At 36.3% G+C, this 20,318-nt stretch overlaps 1 protein-coding gene across 1 annotated transcript; it reads right to left on the bottom strand.

Moving 5' to 3' along the window:
• Window positions 1–1,849: 1,849 nt before the first annotated feature.
• LOC113857415 (protein POLLEN DEFECTIVE IN GUIDANCE 1-like) lies at window positions 1,850–20,203 on the bottom strand. The gene is made up of 11 exons (XM_027489275.1): window positions 19,760–20,203; window positions 18,950–19,089; window positions 18,612–18,715; window positions 18,033–18,121; window positions 17,830–17,903; window positions 16,993–17,149; window positions 16,706–16,873; window positions 7,800–7,897; window positions 7,563–7,685; window positions 2,242–2,310; window positions 1,850–2,165 (listed from the first exon to the last, which is right to left on the bottom strand). The coding sequence occupies exons 1-11, from the start codon at window positions 20,169–20,171 to the stop codon at window positions 1,959–1,961; spliced, it is 1,641 nt and encodes a 546-aa protein (XP_027345076.1). The 5' UTR covers window positions 20,172–20,203; the 3' UTR covers window positions 1,850–1,958.
• Between the last annotated feature and the right edge of the window lie 115 nt (window positions 20,204–20,318).

Raw genomic sequence — 20,318 nt, 5'->3', positions numbered from 1 at the left:
ATCTCACTGCATATTGATAATGTATTATAGATGTAGACTTATCGCTCACACATGTCATCCGATTATTGACATAACATATCTAAATACATATTATTTCATTATTAAGTAATGATACAAATATTGTTAAAAATTTTATAATTTATGAAAATTAAAATATGCAAAAATAATTCGAGGACTGAAATTAAATTTAATCACATTTACAAGGATTAACAATATATTTAAACTTTTATATTATTAAGTTAGGCTTTTCTTGTGAACTTTTTTTTTCTCATGAACTTGATTTGTGATACTTGAGAGCTGGATTTCCCACTTAAAAAGAAAGTGATTTGCTTTTTGCACCCACTTGTTTTCTATTTGCACTTTTATATTAAATTTTATTTTAAAAAATACTTTTATTGCAAATTTAAATCATCCCTCTTTTTTATCTATTCACTTTCTGGCTTCTTTTTATCTTTCGTTCACTTCCATCTCAGTTTTGTTCACCAATGAAGTACCTTTTTCATTTCTTATTGTCCCACTAATTTCCAATTCATCTCTATCTTTTCTTTGTTTTCAATGAATGAAATTTAAATGCTGAAAAGCACAAGGCCATATTAAGTGAGAATGAATTTTGAGGAAAATAAACTTCTATAATTGACTTGTATAGATTAGTATATATTATTTAAACAATTAAGATTAAATATAAATTGTACATGACATCTTTAATTAATCACATAATCATCAACTGACTTTAATTATATATTTTTATTTTTAAAGTTCTCATAATCTTTAAATGAGAAACATGTCCATTGGATATATTCTCAGATATAAAAAATGGTTCAAGTAATAACACTTTATTATTTTAAGAATAAGAACAATAAATATAAAAAGTTTTTAGACTTTTGTTTCTAAAAGCTTGTTAATCTTAGAAATTAAATTTTAAAGAAAAAAAAGCATTTTAACCATGAATAAGATTATAAATAAGAAAATTTATTGTGTAAATCTCCATCCTTCAACTAAACCTAAAAAGATTGATCAATGAAATAATTTATTAGTAATATTTACATAGTTACAATGACTTTAATGATTGATATATACAGATAAAAAAGATACATGTTAGTTTTTTAAAGGAGATTGATTCAATTGCATAAGAATCATCAGTAATTATTATATTAATTTTAAAAAATTAACCCTAATATTAATAAGGGTACTTGTGAAAAAAAATTAAAACAAATTAAGAAGGATAGCAAATGGAAAAAAGGGAGTGCAAAAAGAAACCCCCGTGAAGAAATGTTGTCCCCTGTACATGTGCCTAACATGCCAAATAAGAAAAGGCTATCACGAATTTCCTTTACAGAGAACTATATAATAGGCCAGTGCTTTGCACGGTTGAGCCCAAAATGCTTTAATTTAAAGCACCAGAAATGACATCAAAGCCACAGTAGTTGAGCAAGAAAAAATGGCACAGGGAGTTGACGCATGGCCTTTTATAGGAAAGATTTATAAAAGTACAGAAAAGGTGGAAGCTACAATAAACTTTACATGTAAAGAAAGACATTTCGTTTTTCTCGTTAATAAATTCCTTGCACAGTGTACCGTAGCATTTTAAAGAGGAAGAATAAGAGTGTGGATAATGTTAGATATACATTCATTCATAAGCCTCTGCTCCACAGCTTCAGAGAACTCTTGCTTGAGCATAACTATGGTACAACATAAGGATGCCATCAATAATACACAGCCAATAACTTCATGTTCCTCTTGAAAATTATTTACTATAGTAATAAAACTGCAAAGAAGGAAGCATACAGGCTCACCTTCAAGTTTAAAAACCAATTAGTTGCAAAAGATGTTCTCATTGTCAAGCGTTGCTGATGACTTCCGAGTCAACACCTCATCACATGATCTTTCCACATGCGCTCTTCAGGAAAAGAAAAGGAATCCCTTAAAAGCAGACTGAATTAATTTAGTTGCTTCTTAAGTTAATCTGCATGAAGATGATGCTTCCTCCTTTGACAGTGGTTGACATACCATCTGGCATGCTTCTGAAGAACCATGCCAATCAGAACCTTAAGGCTTGTAAGCATAATGTAGGTCATTGCTGAAAATAACAGAATCCAAAAAAGCCTCCACGGAAGGGGATTGTGAGGAAGGTTAGCAGCAAATACAGGAGTCAGAACTCGAATGACCTAAGAACAAGAAAAAGAAAAAAAGATATTAAATCAACAGCCATAAAATAGGGAAGAAAAGGGCATTCATGCTTACCACACATGCTGGAGCAAGAGGGACAAATGTCAAGTTTTTCTTTGCACCCTCAGTTTGCATATGTAGGGTCTACAAAACAAAAACAGCAATCAGTCATATATTCTAAAATGTTTATCAAAGAAAACAGACAAAATTTACGGCAAATTGATGATTGAAAATTTGATTATTCTTAACACACTATTAGTAGAAGGCTTTCTCAAATGCCAAGTAATGTTGTCTTGTTGCATTGATGTTTTATCAATTATACAGAAAAAACAGAGGCAGAAAAATGGGAAGTTTTATCAACTGTGCAGAAAAATGGGAAGCAGAAATTTCATTCACGGATTGCAGAAACACACAGACGTACATAACTGTAACTTACTTAAAAAAAAAAAGAGATTTCGACTCTACTAATCCCTAAAAATAGAAGCTGACAAAAACTACAACTTAAGCATAAATAACTGCAACTTACTTTTCTAAAAACTAGGACTTGACTCAAACTGAATTAAACATGACAAAAAAAACACAAACTTTGCAGCCTTGAGACACTAACATTCTCCTCCTGACTCAAGTGCTGTAGACACCTAATTTGCTTCTAAGAAACTCAAATCGACTAACATTAAATGATTTAATGAAATTTCTACAACTTGATCTACAATGCATCAGTTTCACCTCACCTACCTTCTAAGACATAATACTTGATCCCAAAGTGCTTGGTCCTTCAATGAAACACAAGATTCAATGAGATAGCTAGAGTGGCTTGATTATTCACAAATACTTTCACACTTCCTTCTTGCTTCAAATGCAAGTTATACATTGACTTCTTCAACCATGCTACCTACCTAGTTCATAGTTGCAGTTGCTGAATAAACTCAGCTTTTGCAATTGACTGAGCCATTATCTCTTATTTCTTTGAACACCAAGAGAAACAAGCTGAATCAAATATGAAACAATAGCTCGAAGTACTCTTTATATCATTCAATTACCCAACCCAATCACTATCTGAAAAACCCTATAGTTCAAACTTCTCAACTTTGTTGAGCTTGATTCCAAAAGACAATGTGCCCTTTAGGTATCTAAAAACTCTCTTTGCAGCAATCATATGAGTTTTAGTTGCACAATGAAGGAATCTAGATAATACACTTAAAGTGTACATAATGTCAACCCTAGTGAATGTGAGATACATGAGGCATCCAATAAGGCTTTTGTACTCCTCATTTACAGGTTCTTCTCTATCAATCTTTTGCAACTTTTCCTTCTAGTTCATTGGAGTACTTACAAGCTTACACTCCTCCATCTTGAATTTCTTCATGATATCCTTCATATAATTCTTATGATAGAAAATTATCTCATTTAGATCTTGCTTGATCTCCATACTTAGAAAGTAATGCACTAAGCCAAGATCTATCATCTCAAACACTCTCATCATATCTTGCTTGAATATTTCAATTTGTATTGTATCACTACCTATCACAAGCAAGTTATCTACAAAGAGAGACACAATCACCAGACCATCTTTTGAACCTTTCACATACAGAGTAGACTCACTTAAACTTTTAACAAAGTCCAGAGTCAGTAGATGTTCATCTATCTTGTTGTACTAAGTCCTGAGAGCTTGCTTCAAACCATAGAGAGCCTTTTTGAAAAAATAAACTTTCTCCTCTTGTGCTGATAAAATGAAACCTTTTGGTTGCTTTACATATATTCTTTTTCAACACTACATTCAAAAATATTGACTTCACATCTAGCTGGTGCACTTGAGACTAGTGCAAAGGTTTCAGAGAAATTAACTCTTCAAACCTATGCATAACCTTTCACTGCCAACCTAGCATTGTACTTCTTCATTGAACCATCAAAATTCAGTTTAGTTCTAAAAACCCACTTTACACAATCACTTTTCTATTTGTTGGCCTCTCCACTAACTCGTGTGTCTTATTTTTCTCTATCATGCCCAGCTCCTCCCTTATTGTCTCCATCTATTCATGATCTCCTTTGACTTCTTCATATCCTGCAGGTTCCAAAACATATACACTTCACTAAGCAATCTATTTCCTCTAACTGGTTCACCATCAACCAATTCATCAGAATCTAGAGAGAACTCTTGTTGCTTCACCTCTACTTATTTTGCCCAATCTCACTCCTCATCTTCAATAAACTAAACATCCCTGCTTATTACAACATTTTTTGTGTAAGGTTGATAGATCCTACAAGATTTAGACATCATGTTGTAACCAACAAAGATTCCTAATTCTTGCTTCTCACTCAACTTGTCTCTCTTCACCTGTGGAACATGAGATAAACACAAACATTCAAACACTTTCAAATTCCTCATATTTGGTTTAGTGTTGAACCATGCTTCATATGATGTCTTCTTCTCTAATACCTTTTTAGGTGGTCCACTCAATAAAAAGACGTGTGTTTGCTACTTCAGTCCAAAACTCCTTTGACAAGTTTTCCTCATGCAGCATGCATGTTGTCATTTTAATAATACTCTTGTTTTTCCTTTTATTCCATTTTGTTATGATGTGTATGGAATAGTAAGTTTGATTATCAATCCTTGCCTTTTCATAGAAGTCTTTGAACCTCTGTGATGTATATTTTGTTTCATTGTCTGATCTAATCACTTGAATCTTGCTGCCATTCTGATTTTCAACCCAGCTCTTAAACTTTGAAAATAACTCAGCCACCTCAGACTTCAACTTCATGAATAATTTCAGCACATTCTAGTATAATCATCAATGAAAATAATGAAATACTTACTACCATTTAGTGAGACAGATGGTTGAGATCTGCACAAGTCAGTGTGATCCTTGTTAAATGGCATCCTTGTTTGCTTCTCTGTCTAGCAAGCCTTGTATTTTGCTTTCTACTCCTTTAAGATTGGTAATCCTACTGCTATTTTAGTCTTGTGCAAATATTGCAATCCCTTTTGATGAAAGAGTCCAACCTCTTGTGTCATAGCTCAGTGTCATTCACTTGACACTTGAAAGCTATCTACTTCTTCTCGAGTGGATCCAATGAGAAACCCTTGTGCTACATTTTGATTTTGAGCAGCTCATTTTCACTGGAGTAAAAAATGAGACACTTCTCTTCTTCAAATAACACTTTGAATCTCTTCTCTACTTGTTAACTAACACTTAACAAACTCTTATCAATCTTTGGAACATATAACACTTCACAGATCAAGTTAGTTCCTACACAGTTCTCTATTGACATTGTGTCATTCCCCTTCACTCTTCACTTCTAGATGCTCTCCATTGCCTATCTTCATCCTTGACTTGAATGACTAGTCAAGTTCGTTGAACAACTCCTCATCACTTGTCATATGATTGGTGCACTCACTAACAACCAACCAACTGCCACATTAAGTGATTGATGAGAAAAAAAATAGTCACAAACAACTGATCTTCTTGTTGAACTGCAACATGAGTTTTTCCTTGTTGCTGTGTTCTTGTTTCCTTACAGAACCTCTTGATATGTCCTATTAAATAGCACCTCCTACATTTCACATTTGGCCTTCTCCAACATTTGAAGTGTGGGTGATTTTGCTTCCTACATTGTTTGCATGAAGTTTTTTGTTAGAATTTGCTCCTCTTGCATTCCTTGCAGTAGCTTCTAAACCACTACTATCACCACCCTCCTTCCCTTTTTACTTCTTGTATCTTCCTCCTTCAATATGCTGCACTTAAGCCTTCAAAGCTCCTCTTGCGCTTTCCTCCTGCCTCATTAGCCTCCTCTACTCATGTGCCTACAGCACACTAATAAGCTTAATCACTTTGAGTTGTGTTAGATTTTTACTATTTTCTAGTGAACCAATAGTTACTTCACACTTCTCTGACACATAAACAAAAATCTTCTACACAATCCTTCCATTAGAAAATTCAATGCCAAGAACTCTTCCCTTGTTGGCAATTTAAATCAGCTTGTATGAATATTCCTTAATTGACTCAAACTCATTCGTCTGTATCCTTTCTAACTCCCTAATAAAATTCAACACTTACATGCTCTTAATCCTCTCATCTCCTTGATACTTAGCCTTGACATAATCCCAAATCTCCTTGGCTGAAGCAAGAGTTGTGATTGTAAAGATAGCTGATGAAATTGCAGCAAATAGGCAAGCTCGAGCCTTTGCCTTCCTGGTGACTCTCTCCTTATGAATCTTGATTTGATTGATGTTTGGATTATCTTGAAGTGGAGCTACTTGGTGGTCATTTTCAACTACTTCCCAGTATTCACACCCTTCCATATATGCCTGCATTCTCACTACTCATGCCTGATAATTTTCAACATCAACCATAGGTGGAGTTAGAGTAGAGAGACTCCTTGACGTTCATTTCATTTCACTTAATTTCTCACATGTATCACTTAGGAATCTCTCTCAGTTTCACTTACAAATTCCTTAAAAATGAGGGCTCTTGATACCAATGTTGCGTTGAAGTTTTATCAACTCTATAGAAAAAACAAAGGTAGAAAATGAGAAGTTTTATCAACTCTGTAGAAAAAACAGAGGTAGAAAAAGGGGAAGAAATTTCATTAACAGATTACAAAAACACACACGTACATAACTATAACTTGCCTAAAAAAAAGTTTTGACTCCACTAATCCCTAAAACCAACAACTGACAAAAACCACAACTTAAGCATAAATAACTGCAATCCACTTCCCTAAAAACTAGGACTTGACTCAAACTAAATTAAACATGACAGAAGAACACAAACTTTTCAGCCTTGAGACACTAACATGTCCTCTTTTTGTCACACAAAAATACATGCCTATACACATCACATTATATGAGAAACCACTACACATCATGAGTAATTCATTTTCACGAGTTCCCTAAGATTGTTAGGCATGAGCAATCACCAATAATTAATGAACTGAAAAAGGTATAGAGGGATTATCCAAGAAGCAAATAGGTAATGGACTAACAAGAAAATGTAGTGGGTCAGAAAAAAAAATTGATTGATGAGAGCCAATAAAAAATTAACCTTCTGTTCATCCAATGTACAAACCACTTTGCATCAGTCGGGGGGAGGGGGAAGTTTAAATGATTTAGAGGAACTGAATTATATTTTTGTTATGTCCATGCTTTCCAACAAAACATACTGCAAGCTGCATCTAACGGTCTCAAAAACATTTGCAATTGAGTTAAGGTAGTTGTCACTTGTTAGTATATTCGACTATGATTCACATAAATCCACAGAAAATTTAGGCTTTGAATAGTGACTAGAATAAAATAAACAGTATTATACCAAAATTTTTCCAGGTCTTTATAAGCAGTAATTGCTAAACATATAGCATTGTTAATATCCAAATGAAATCAAATGATAATACATTAATACCTGTTTACATAGGACTTCAAGAAACTCAGAATATGCAATGGGCGTAATGTTGTTAAATTTGGCAATGAATGAATGCTTGATCACATCTATAGCCATTTCAAATAGATAAATCAAGAGGATATTCTGCACCACACAGAATAACCGTGTTATGAACAAGACTGCCCAAGCAAGGAAATTGATTTCCACTCAATAAACTTATGCAATATATGTTAGCGCTATAGTTTTAAATAATCTTACAATGGTAAAGCTTCCAAACCAGGATCCTTCTGCCTCCAGAATATTTTGTGCCAAAACAAATAAAATAAATGCTGAGATGTGGAATCTCTCTATGGAATCTGCTAGTCAGCAATAAGACAAAGGGATATACAGAAAATAATGGAAGAACATGAGACCAAATAAAAAAAAGGAATACATCATATATAATATTAAACATAACACAGCAGGCACTCTATCAAAGGTATGCCCTATATTCTAGAAACAACTGTACTATGCCACAGGCAATTTTACCTAGTTGAGAATATGTTAGAGACAAGTTTTTGGAAGGGCTGAAGGTCTATAAGTGGTAAAACTATAGGAGAGGAATTAGGAAATGAGCTGTTAGATTCTGTTATAAGCAGTTTAGGATTTATCTTTCGTTATTATTTTCTGTTTTCAGTAGTTTAGGATTTATCTTTTGTTATTGTTATTGTTTTCTGTTTTCAGTAGTTAGGAGCATGATTTTAGAAAACAGAATAGTTTAAATAGTGGGGTTACAGATGAGAATAGGAATCTTGAATAATTACTTCAGTCTTAGGGCGCAGAGCCGCTTGAGAGCTCTCTTCCCATTGTTGTTTTCTGCTCAACTGAGCCAATTCATTACATACTTTAAGATGTTGTTTCTCATACCTATCAATTGGTATCAAAGCACTTTCCTGGTGCTTGGATTCCTGTTGAGGCGATGGATTCAGAGCGTCTTGTAGAGAAGATGCTGGAAGAACTGATGCAACGAATAGCAGTCTGGGGCCGAGCACGCTGCCACGACAGATCCCCACCGAGGACCCCTAACCACCGAGACGCAGAACAGTGGAAACCCACCTCCAGGTTCGAGGCATCGGTTTCACCGAAAAACAAAGAGAGCCGATCTTCTGTGTCTCCTCGCGACCGCACCCACTACGGAGACACCTTCCAGCGTCGGTGCCACCACTCCCCATTCCGAGATCATCGCTGCAACTACTCTCCCGTGGCAGACCGCAATCGGAAGATAGAACTTCCCATCTTCTCTAACGAAGACCCAATCAACTGGCTGGTGAAGATCGAAAGATACTTCACCCTCCAACGCATCAGGGAGATGAACGCCTTGACGTCGTGCTCCTCGCCTTGGAAGGGGCAGCTCTAAACTGGTTTTACGCTTGGGAAGAATAGACAGTGGTCCCTTCGTGGCTCTAATTCAAAAGCGCCCTGCTGGGCCGCTACCAACCAGGCGTGAGCAAGGACCCCTTTGGAGCACTATTCAGCCTGAAACAAGTTGGTCCCGTGCGTGAATATATAGAGGAATTCGAGAAACTGTCGCAACCTCTTAAGCATCTTGATATGGAGGTGCAGATTGGCATCTTCCTCAATGGGCTCCAGGAGGAGATTGGTGCAGAATTGAGGACCTTGGAGCTGGAGTCGTTAATGGCGATGAAGGACAAGGCCATCCTTCTAGAAAAGAGAAATTGGGCCTGGAGAAATAGTCAAGTAACACCTTAGGCCAAAGGGGCTGGTAACAGTAGGCCCCATAATTCCCCTTCTTTGCAAACGGGAACATGGACTAACCCCAATAATTCATCTCCCTTGCAGTCAGCAACGTGGGCCCATAAAACAACCAAAAACTTCCAACCCAAGAGAGACCCACCCAGCTAAAACAAACACGACCTAGATTATCCCAAGCTAGAATTCAAGAATGCAGCCACCGCGGATTATGTTTCAAATGCGGTGACCCATGGAACAAAGAGCACATCAACAGGTACAGACAATACCGACTCAAACTAGTAGAGGAGAACGAAGAGGAAAAATTAGAGGAAGAGCAGGGTGAAGCTTCAAGAGGGGAGGAACCTTTTCTAGAAACCAGACTTCGAGTACTCAAGATCTCATTACAAAGTTTGAAAAGATTCACCACTAAGAAGTCCTTCATGGCAAAAGGGACCCTCCAAGGCCATGATGTCACTATTTTGATGGATTGTGGGGCAGAGGGTAATTTCTTACACACCGGGCTGGTAGAAAAGCTAAAGCTGAAAGTGACTAAGACTCCTCCATATCGCGTGGAGCTGGGAACAGGTATACAATACCAAAGCAGAGGAGTGTGCGAGGGAGTCCGACTGGAGGTACAGGAGGGAACCATTATACAAACATTCTACCTTATCCAATTGGGCAGTGTGGACGTTGTCCTGGGTATGGATTGGCTGCAAGGTTTGGGAACAATCACAGCTAACTTTTCTCAGCTGTATATTAAATGGCACGAGGGGGCCAAAATCCGGGTACTACAAGGAGCACATCTTTAGGAAGAAAGGGGGCTACATTCAAAACAACGTTGAAGACACTAAAGGAGGAAGGCAAAGGCATTTTGGTAACTACAGTAGAAGCTCAACCTAAAGAGGAGGTCTCGAAGAAAATACCAAAGGCCATGAGTAAATTATTGGAGGAGTTTTGTGACATAGGCACAGTGCCAAGGGGGCTTCCCCCTATGAGAGAATGCGACCACGCTATAATCATTAAGGAAGGAGCTTCCATACCAAATATTCGGCCCTACCGTTATCCTCACTCACAGAAAAATGAGATTGAGAAGTTAGTGGATGAGATGCTGGAAGCTGGTATCACAAGGCCCAATATTAGCCCTTACTCAAGCTCGGTATTACTGGTAAAGAAGAAGGATGGGGGATGAAGGTTTTACGTAGATTACCGTACTCTGAACACTATCACGAGACCGGACAAGTTTCTCATTTCGGTCATTGAGGAGCTGCTAGATGAATTGGGCGAAGCCCGGATATTTACTAAGCTGGACCTGAAATCTTGTTACCACCAAATTAGGATGAGGGAAGGTGACATCGAAAAAACAGCATTTCAAACACATAAGAGACATTATGAATTTTTGGTAATGCCTTTTGGGTTAACCAATGCCCCTTCTACATTTCAATTACTCATGAATTAAGTGCTTCGACCTTTTTTAAGAAGGTTTACCTTAGTTTTCTTCGATGACATTTTGATCTACAGCCAAACAGAGGAAGAGCATGTGAGGCAAGTGAGGGATGTGCTGGAGCCAAGGTAGTCAAAATCACGTTTCGGATTCTACGATCTCCAGGCAAGCTTCCCTATTGAATCGGAGATGGAAACACGATTTGGTAGAATTGGTGGGATTGTGCTTGTTGGAGCGTAAAATCATTGAAACGCACGATCCCGACGATGCGAAGAAGACGACTTTTTGGGCCCCTTGACCCGCCACCTAACCCGACTACATTAAAGTGGTTGGAACCCTAAAATCAGAAAATTTCTATGCTATGATTTATACCTTTCTTCTTCACTCTGTTCTTCGATACTTCTTCCTCTGACTCTACTATTCACTTCTCTGCGTCTTTCTGGCACTACGACTTGGCTCAGGTGACTGGGATTTGGCTCTGACGACTCGAATTTTTCTGCAGTCGGGTCTGAGATTTTCTGATTTTTGTGCTATGTTTTTTTCTTCATCTTCATCATCTCTGGGCTATTATGTGTGATTGGAATTTTCTTCATCTTTTGTTTTTGTGCTCTACTTTCTGTTTTCTGTGCTACGGTTGTCTGTTACCATTAGATAAAATGGCTTCAACTAGTAATCAAGCTCCTCTCTCTAAGTCATTACCAAAGAATGCACCGTGTAACAAAGTGATGTAGCATGGCAACATGGGATTGCAATTGAAGGTACAAGAAAAATTCAATGCAAATATTGTCAAAAAATTGTAAGTGGAGGTGCTTATAGATTGAAGCATCACTTGGCTCAAACATCCAAAGATGTTGGAGCATGCAAATCTGTTCTGGATGAGGTCAAAAAGCAAATGTGGAATTTACTTGTAAGCATACAAGAAAATTTAAATAAAAAATCAAATTCCTTTGCTGACTGTTCTGCTGAGAAGGAGACTTTAGATACAAGTAGTAGAAGTAAAAGAAAAACAAGTAAGAATGAGGTGACTGGAGGAGGAAATATTTTCGGAAAAGGAGCACCCATGCAACAATCAACAACATATTCAACAAAACTAGAAGAGATGAGGCTTGTCAAGCTATTGGAAGGTTTTTTTTATAATAATACTATATCATTCAATGTGGCAAGAAGTGGTGAATTTTCTGCTATGTGTGATTTAATTGCTAGCCATGGTCCTGGATTTAAACCACCAAGCTATTATGAAATTAGAGTAAAGTATTTGAAGAAAGAAATAGAGTTAACAAAGGAGAGATTGTTGGATGCACATTAATGACTAATGGGTGAACTGATAAGAGGAAGAAAACAATATTGAACTTCTTGGTGAATAGTCCTAAAGGAACTATTTTTTTGAAGTCTATTGATGCATCTCATATAGAAAAAACAGCTGATAAAACATTTAAAATGATTGATGATGTTGTTGAAGAAATTGGTGACAAAAATGTAGTCCAAATTGTGACTGATAATGCAGCAAATTATAAAGTTGCAGGGGAGATGTTGATGCAAAAAAGGAAACACTTGTATTGGACCCCTTGTGCAGCACATTGTATTGATTTGACATTGGAGGACTTTGAGAAGAAGATACAGATTCATGAAGAGACAATTCCAAAAGGTAGAAAAATTACAACCTACATCTATTCAAGAACGGGTCTTATTTCTCTATTGCAACATTTCACCAAAGGCAAAGACTTGGTAAGGCCAGGAATTACTCGTTTTGCTACATCTTATTTGATTCTAGGGTGCCTTAAAAAAAATAGAGCTACTTTGATAAGAATGTTCACATCTAATGAATGGAAGTCCTCTAAGTTTGCTAAGACAAAGGATGGGAGAGTTATAGAAGAATTGATTTTGGATAAAGAGTTTTGAAAGGATATAATCACTTGTTTAAAGGCTGCATTTCCTCTTATCAAAGTTCTTCGAATGGTTGATTCAGATGAAGAAACTATGGGCTTTATTTATGAGGCAATGGATCAAGCTAAAGAGAATATTCAAATTGCTTTCAATAGTGTTAAGAAAAGGTAACTAACTATAGTATCTATTTTGTTATCTATGTTGTATTGTATATTAAATCTTTGTTGTTTTTTCTTTATCAGTTATGTACCTATTTGGAATATCATAGCTGAAAGATGGAATAAACAGCTCCATAGGCCTTTGCATGCTACAGGCTATTTTCTTAATCTTAGGATGCACTATAGTCCTAAATTTAAGGTTGATTTTGAAGTTAAGCGTAGACTATATGATTGTTTGACAAGGATGATGCTTGATCAAGATGAATAATGTAAAATTGATTGCCAACTTGATTCATTTAGAAAGCGAGCTGTTAATTTTGGTAGTCATTTGGCTAGAAAAACTATTCATATGCATCTGCCAACTGATTGGTGGATGTCTCATGGAGATGAGTATCCCGAGCTTCAAAAATTTACTATTCGAATACTAAGCTTGACATGTAGTTCTTCTGTATGTGAACGTAACTGGAGTGCCTTTGAGATGGTAAGTAGAAATTCTTTTTTCTAAAATTATGCACCAGGCTAGCCAACTATTTTTTTTTATCTTAAATTATAATTTAATATATTATTATTTGTTTAGGTACATACTAAAAAAAGAAACCGTGTGAAGAAAAATACAATGAATGATGTGGTATTTGTTATGGCAAATTCAAAATTGGCTAAGAAGAAGACAACTAGGAGAGTGAAGGATCTTCACATAAATGTAGATGATATTCCATCTAACAATGAGTGGATAGTGAAAAATAATGATAGAAGAAATCATAAAGATTTGGGCCTAGAAGACAATTTGGAAGATGAGGACATTCAAGTTTATGCTCTTGACAAAGATGAGGACTTGGATTTAGACCAAGGATCAAATCAAGATGTTGGTGTTGGTGATGTTCCTAATATAGACAATTTAAATGAGGAAGAAGATGATGGACCAAATGAAGATGATGAAGGAGATGACGACTTTTTTTTATTATCAAAATATTTTAGATATGATAAAATAGATATTTAAAGTTTGAATATTGATTTTGCATTTCGTTTGGAAATTTATGTTGGACATGTTCTTAATATTCATCTTTTAAAGTATTGTGGTTTGAATTAATGTTTTTATTTTTTTCCTATTTATACTATTTTATATGTATATATATATATACAATTAAATCCCCTCTCCGATCCTACATAAAATCTTGATTTTAACTACCATGGCTAAAGCTATTGAGGCAAAATCAGTTGTACATCAACAAAAAGAAATATTGTTTTTATGGTTGCCAAATTAAAATATTTTGGGCATATTATCTCTAAGGAGGACGTAGAGGCTGACTCCAAAAAGATTGAAGTGATAACTAACTGGCCAGCACCAAGGGATGTTAAAGGATTGAGGGGATTTCTGAGGTTAACTGGGTACTACAGAAGATTTGTGAAGGACTATGGAAAGATAGCGTGGCCTCTCACACAATTATTGAAGAAAGACGGGTTTTGTTGGAACTTAGAAGCCCAAACAGCCTTTGAAATTTTGAAGAAAACCATGACCTCTTTGCCGGTGCTAGCAACCCGTAGTTTTGACAAAGAGTTTATGTTGGAAACTGATGCCTCAGGGACTGGATTGAGAGTTGTTTTGATGCAAGAGGAAAGGCCTATTGCCTTTTGGAGTCATACTCTCTCAAATCGAAACCAAATGAAATCTGTTTATGAACAGGGAATTAATGGCAATTGCCCTGGCAGTTCAGAGATGGAGGCACTACTTACTTGGGAGAAAATTCATGGTGCATACAGACCAAAAATCTCTTAAGTTCTTAATTGACCAGCGAGTATTGGGGGAAGGGCAGCAAGGATGGATATCTAAACCCATGGGCTTTGAATTTGAAATCAAATACAAGGCAGGGAAAGAAAATAGGGTCGCGGATGCTCTCTCTCGCAAGTTTCAGTTGGCAGCCCTTTCCACGGTTACCTTCTTGGAATGGGCAGGACTAGAAGAGGAGGTTCAACACGATGAGAAGCTAGCTCGGGTAATACAGAAAATTATACATAGGGGAGACTTCAGTAAACGACTATGAGCTTAGACATAGACGAATCTTTTATAAAGGTAAGCTGGTTATTCCTAAGAATTCTTCCCAAATCCCTCTGGTACTCCAAGAGTTTCATGATTCAACCATAGGCGGTCACTCAGGATTTTTCAGAACCTACAAGAGGATTGCAAGTTTAGTTTGGTGGGAAGGAATGCGGAAGACTATTCGTGAGTATGTGCTTGTGATACTTGCAACCGGAACAAGTACCAGACCCTAAGCCCAGCAGGACTATTACAGCCTTTACCAATTCCCCAACAAGTTTGGGATGATATTTCCTTGGATTTCATTGGAGGGCTACCTAAATCACAGGGTTGAGATACCATCCTAGTGATGGTCGATAGATTAACCAAGTATAGTCATTTCATTGGTCTAACTCATCCTTACACCGCCAAAGATGTGGCTGGAGTTTTCGTCAAAGAGATTGTAAAGTTGCATGGGTTTCCAGCCTCAATTGTCTTAAATAGAGATAGAGTATTCATGAGCTCAGGAACCCAACTAAGATTCAGTTCAGCCTACCATCCCCAAACTGACGGCCAATTGGTGTTTTTTCAGTACTAAACCTAAACAATGGGCTAGGTGGTTGAGCTGGGCTGAGCTGTGGTTTAACACCACATTCCACAGTTCGACAAGAACCACTCCTTTCAAAGCATTATATGGAAGAGACCCACTAGCCATCATCTGGGGGGGGGGGAGGTGCATCAACAGTGAGGAGGTCAACATTGCATTAGCTGAAAGAGACCAAATACTTAGAGAATTAAAGGGACAGCTGAACAGAGCACAAGACCGAATGAAGGCGCAAGCTAACAAAAAGAGGAGGGAATTAGAACTAGTAGTAGGAGAGATGACTTACTTGAAAATTCAACCTTATAGGATGAAGTCTTTAGCAACAAAAACTAATCAAAAGTTAAGCCCTAGATATTATGTTCCTTACAAGGTATTGGAGAAAATCAGCGAGGTCGCCTATAAGCTCGAACTACCAGAAGAAGCAAGGATACATCCTGTTTTTCATGTATACTTGCTCAAGAAATGTGTGGTAGCAGACGTACAAAGTCAACCTTTACCAACTAGCCTGAATGAGAATTGGGAATTGATGGTTCAATCCACTGAAGTCCTGGCAGTGCGGACTACCAACCACAGAGGCAAAGAAGTGCTGATCAAATGGAAGGTTTGTCGGATCATGAGAGCACTTGGGAGGTGGCAGAAGATATCCAAATCGCATTTTCCGAATTTCACCTTGAGTAAAAGGTGATTGTTCAAGGGGGAGTATTGTTAGAGACAAGTTTCCGGAAGAGCTGAAGGTCTATAAGCGGCAAAACTATAGGAGAAGAATTAGGAAATAGGCTGTTAGATTCTGTTATAAGCAATTTAGGATTTATCTTTTGTTATTGTTATTATTGTTTTCTGTTTTCAGTAGTTAAGAGCATGATTTTAGGAAACAGAATAGTTTAAATAGTGGGGTTACAGATGGGAATAGGCATCTTGGATAATTACTTCAGTCTTAGGGCACGGAGCTGCTTGAGAGCTCTCTTCCCATTGTTGTTTTCTGCTCAACTAAGTCAATTCAATACATACTTTAACATTCTGTTTCTCATACCTATTAGAATATTAGCAAGGTATGGTAAATATTTAAATAACTTAAGTATTGATACTTCAAATAAAAAATGATATGGTAAATATTTAAAATTTATTTATGTGAAAACTACTCAGTGAGTGGTAATTGAGATTTGGGATATTATTCAGACAGTAGCTAAACTAAGGACTCAATAAAATAGCATTCTAAGAATTAGGTTACACAACATGACAATAAGATCCTTTTCAAAGCTTGAAATCAATGAGAATGAAATCCCAAATGAAGCAATCAGAGAAATAAAAACAACAATTGTAGGAAAGATAACTCACCATAGTACACCATACTGTGAACATTATCCTTACTATAACCCTTAAACACGTAGCTTTTGATCTCAGAAAAGTTATTTGACACTAGCAAAGCTGGCAGGGCATTGTAGTGAGAAACAATACAGGCTGATAAAGTGATTGCCTGAACTAATAAGATAAATGAATGAACAAGTATATCTAGTCAAGGAAACTAACCAACATTTTTGTTTTATCCCTTAGCTGACTTCATACAATGAAATAATTAAACAAACTAAGGTCAAGAAAAATATCATCCGAAAGAAAAAGGATATTTGAAGTAACAACAGCTAAAACTTGGTCAGAAATAAATCTCCATGTCCAGAATCTCATACTCTCTGTTTCAGGGGGACATTTTGCAAGTCCTTCTGCTGAATGCAATAACATTTGCAGTACATCTCCAATAAAACCTTGACATAATTTATCAAATATCTGCAAGGTGTTCAAGAACAAGTCACTATAAGTTTCAGTTCAGAAATCCAGATAATTATGACACGTGAAATCAACATAAGACAGAAGACCAAAGAAGAAACCAGTAACTCCCATGCTTACAATTTCAGTAGTTGGGAAATTAATCGTTCAAGTACCAAAAGGTCATGTTATAGATACCCAATATATACCACCAATCATACTGTTCCTTTTGTTACTTTTTCATTTTCAAATCTCAATTCCTTATTACATTTTACACGTCATTTTACCATATCTCTCAGATTGAGGTTCCGGGAAATTGTCACTGTAACTCAGTTTTTCCTTTTGTATAATATCATATTTTTCTACAGTGAACAGGTAATGGAAACAAAAAAATGGAATGGGAGACGAAACATGAATATCAATTTCCAAACAAAATAACATTTTATCTCACTGGAATTCTGGATATCGAAGTTTCATGATCCACATTGCAAAATTCCCATCTTTCATATTATGGAATATCCTCTCGGTTACACAATTTCTTGCTCACTATCTATGGTGAGGAAGTTCAGCAAAGAAATGCCACATAAGTAATCTAATTTGAACAACCATTCTTGATTTCCAATCAGATGTCCATAAATTTGGCATGCATGGTGACCTAATTAATCATTAAAACCTGTGTTCAAAGATTATTTTATGCTCACCTCTAACACATTGTAGATCACATACAATTTGATTGTTGCTTGACCACGAATCATATGATATATTAAGCTGATATCTAAGCCAACCAAAAATTAAAAGCAGGAGGCATAAAACAAATTTAGTATAACAAAGTAATAAACTGAACCTGGTCAACAAAAAAGGAAAATATGAAAGATACAACTATAGAAGCATACTATCACTATACCTATTTGCAACAAAACAGTGACTCCACAAGCCATAATAAGAAAACAGCCAAAATCTGACAACTCAACTGTAGACGGCCTCTTGAACTTCCTGCAATGAGCATCATAAGGTCAGAGTGTAAAACTGAAAATCATGAAAAGCAACCACAAATTTTAAAACATAAGACAAGTGTTGGTAGAAGAGCATACAAATCACACCGCAAGAATTAGCAGATTGTATCATATAGTGGCTGACTGGTTCAAATTCTTCAGTGAACACACAACAGAATCAGGGTAATCCAGTTACAAATTAAAGAATCAGGCCTATATCATTTAGAATTAAACCAACTGTTTAATCTCAGCAACATGGGGTCAAAAAAAAATCACCCTGTTCTCTTTCCTTAAAAAAAAATTATGATTTCTAAAACTGAGTACTAAAAGAATTGTACTAAATGCGGACTGCTTAAATCACAACACTAAATACTAAACCAACGAAATAGATACTGCAGGATCAGTCCATTATCTAAGTCCTCACAGTCACATGTAAACTCAACTGACATTAAAGTACTATAAGAGAAGAAAATTGAAGAAAGGTTGTAAACCTTGTTTTCAGAAGCCTCCAAATGGTCATTGCTATCCTTGTTGGCATGATGGTTAATAATGACAGAAATGAATTGAAGCAGACAAAGAAACCAACATCTATAAGCTGCAAATGCATTCCACGTATGAGATACCATGACACAAATGTATGACGTCTTCATAAAAATCACAACTAAAAATAACTATTATACATTTGGCGAACAGTTTCAGGTTATATCGTTCTACAAAACTTCTAATTCTGACCTAATGGTTATGAAGATAAAAAACAGAATCTAAACACTGTACCCCATAGATGACATCACTTGAAGAAGAGTGACGAAAAGGAAAGTACAACAAATACCAATTCACATCTCCATGGCAAGCGGAAGATAGTGTCGTAAACTCTTTCTCGTCCTTTTTCATTCCCAATAGTTGTTGTGCTCCATACAGAATTTCCATGGTACACTTTATCCAGGAAGTACGTTACAGGTGACTTCTTAGCTGAAAACATGTTGTACACCGTAAATGCCTTAATAATGTACGGTTTTGTTAACCTCAGTAATCAACTAGTAAAATAATAAAATTTTAGGGACTAAAATGACATTTTTTTAATTAGTTTAGAGACTATTTTGATGGATTTTAGAAACACCAGTGACCAAGTTGATAGTTTACTCCATAAAAGTATGATAAATGATTGGGTTAGGTAAAATCTTATTATTTAAGTTAAACTCAAACTATAAGATTGAGGTTAACAGAACCGAATAAAATAAGACAAAAAATAAAACGCCGGCGTCAAGCTCTTTGAAATAATCAAATTACAGATCGAAATTTGATTAATTTAGATTGATTGATTGATGATCGGGTGAAGCACAAGAAGAAAACATGCCACACCTTTAATCCTTGTCAAATCCTGCTTTTTATTTTTCACTACCACACATCACGTTACATGCAGTCACATCAATTATTACTTAAATATTAAGTAAGAACCAACTTTAAAGAGTTTCAAAATCTATCATTCTTAAAACAAATTGGATTTCCCTGTCAGTACAAGTAGAATCATTCGCATCACGCTATTTGGATGCAAGTGTTAAAATAAATGTTACAAAATGAATAAAAAACTATATTACATACATGAGATCAGAGGCATAAACAGTAGCTAAATTCTACTCACAAATCGAATCTTCTGCCAAGACACTCTTCAACTTCAACGATTCTAGCGTTACATCACTAACCGAACTAACTTCCATGCCGTAACCGTTGTCAACGGTCGTAACCGCCGAATTTCCAACGCCGTTCACGCTTCTCTGCCTTAGCTCCCCAAAACTAAAACCGTCGGCGTCAACAGTCGCCGTATTCTGTCCCGGTTTAGGTTTCTGGTGGCAAACAAGAGCGGCGAAATGTGTGTGAGAAGTGAGATGGAAGTGATTTTGAGGGCCATTGACCAAGGTGGTTTCGGAGGAAACGGAGGTGGAAGAGGCGGTGGATCTGCGCTTGCGCTTCTTCTTCCGGTGAGGGAGTGAAACTGAAGGTGAAGGTTGGGATTGCGGCGGTTGCTCTGAACGCACCGCGCTGCTATGTCTCATGTTGACTTCTCGGATTGGAAGTTGAAACTTGGAACAGAGACTATGGTGTGACGCAAAAAAATATATTATTAATATATTTTTAAGTAATTTTTAAATGTATTTTTAATTAAAAAAAATATTTATGAAACCGTTAACAAGTGTAAGCAT

This window comes from Abrus precatorius, unplaced genomic scaffold, assembly GCF_003935025.1.
Source record: "Abrus precatorius isolate BTA unplaced genomic scaffold, Abrus_2018 Scaffold2, whole genome shotgun sequence".
Lineage (NCBI taxonomy): Eukaryota > Viridiplantae > Streptophyta > Magnoliopsida > Fabales > Fabaceae > Abrus > Abrus precatorius.
This window is presented reverse-complemented; position numbering and strand designations above follow the sequence as displayed.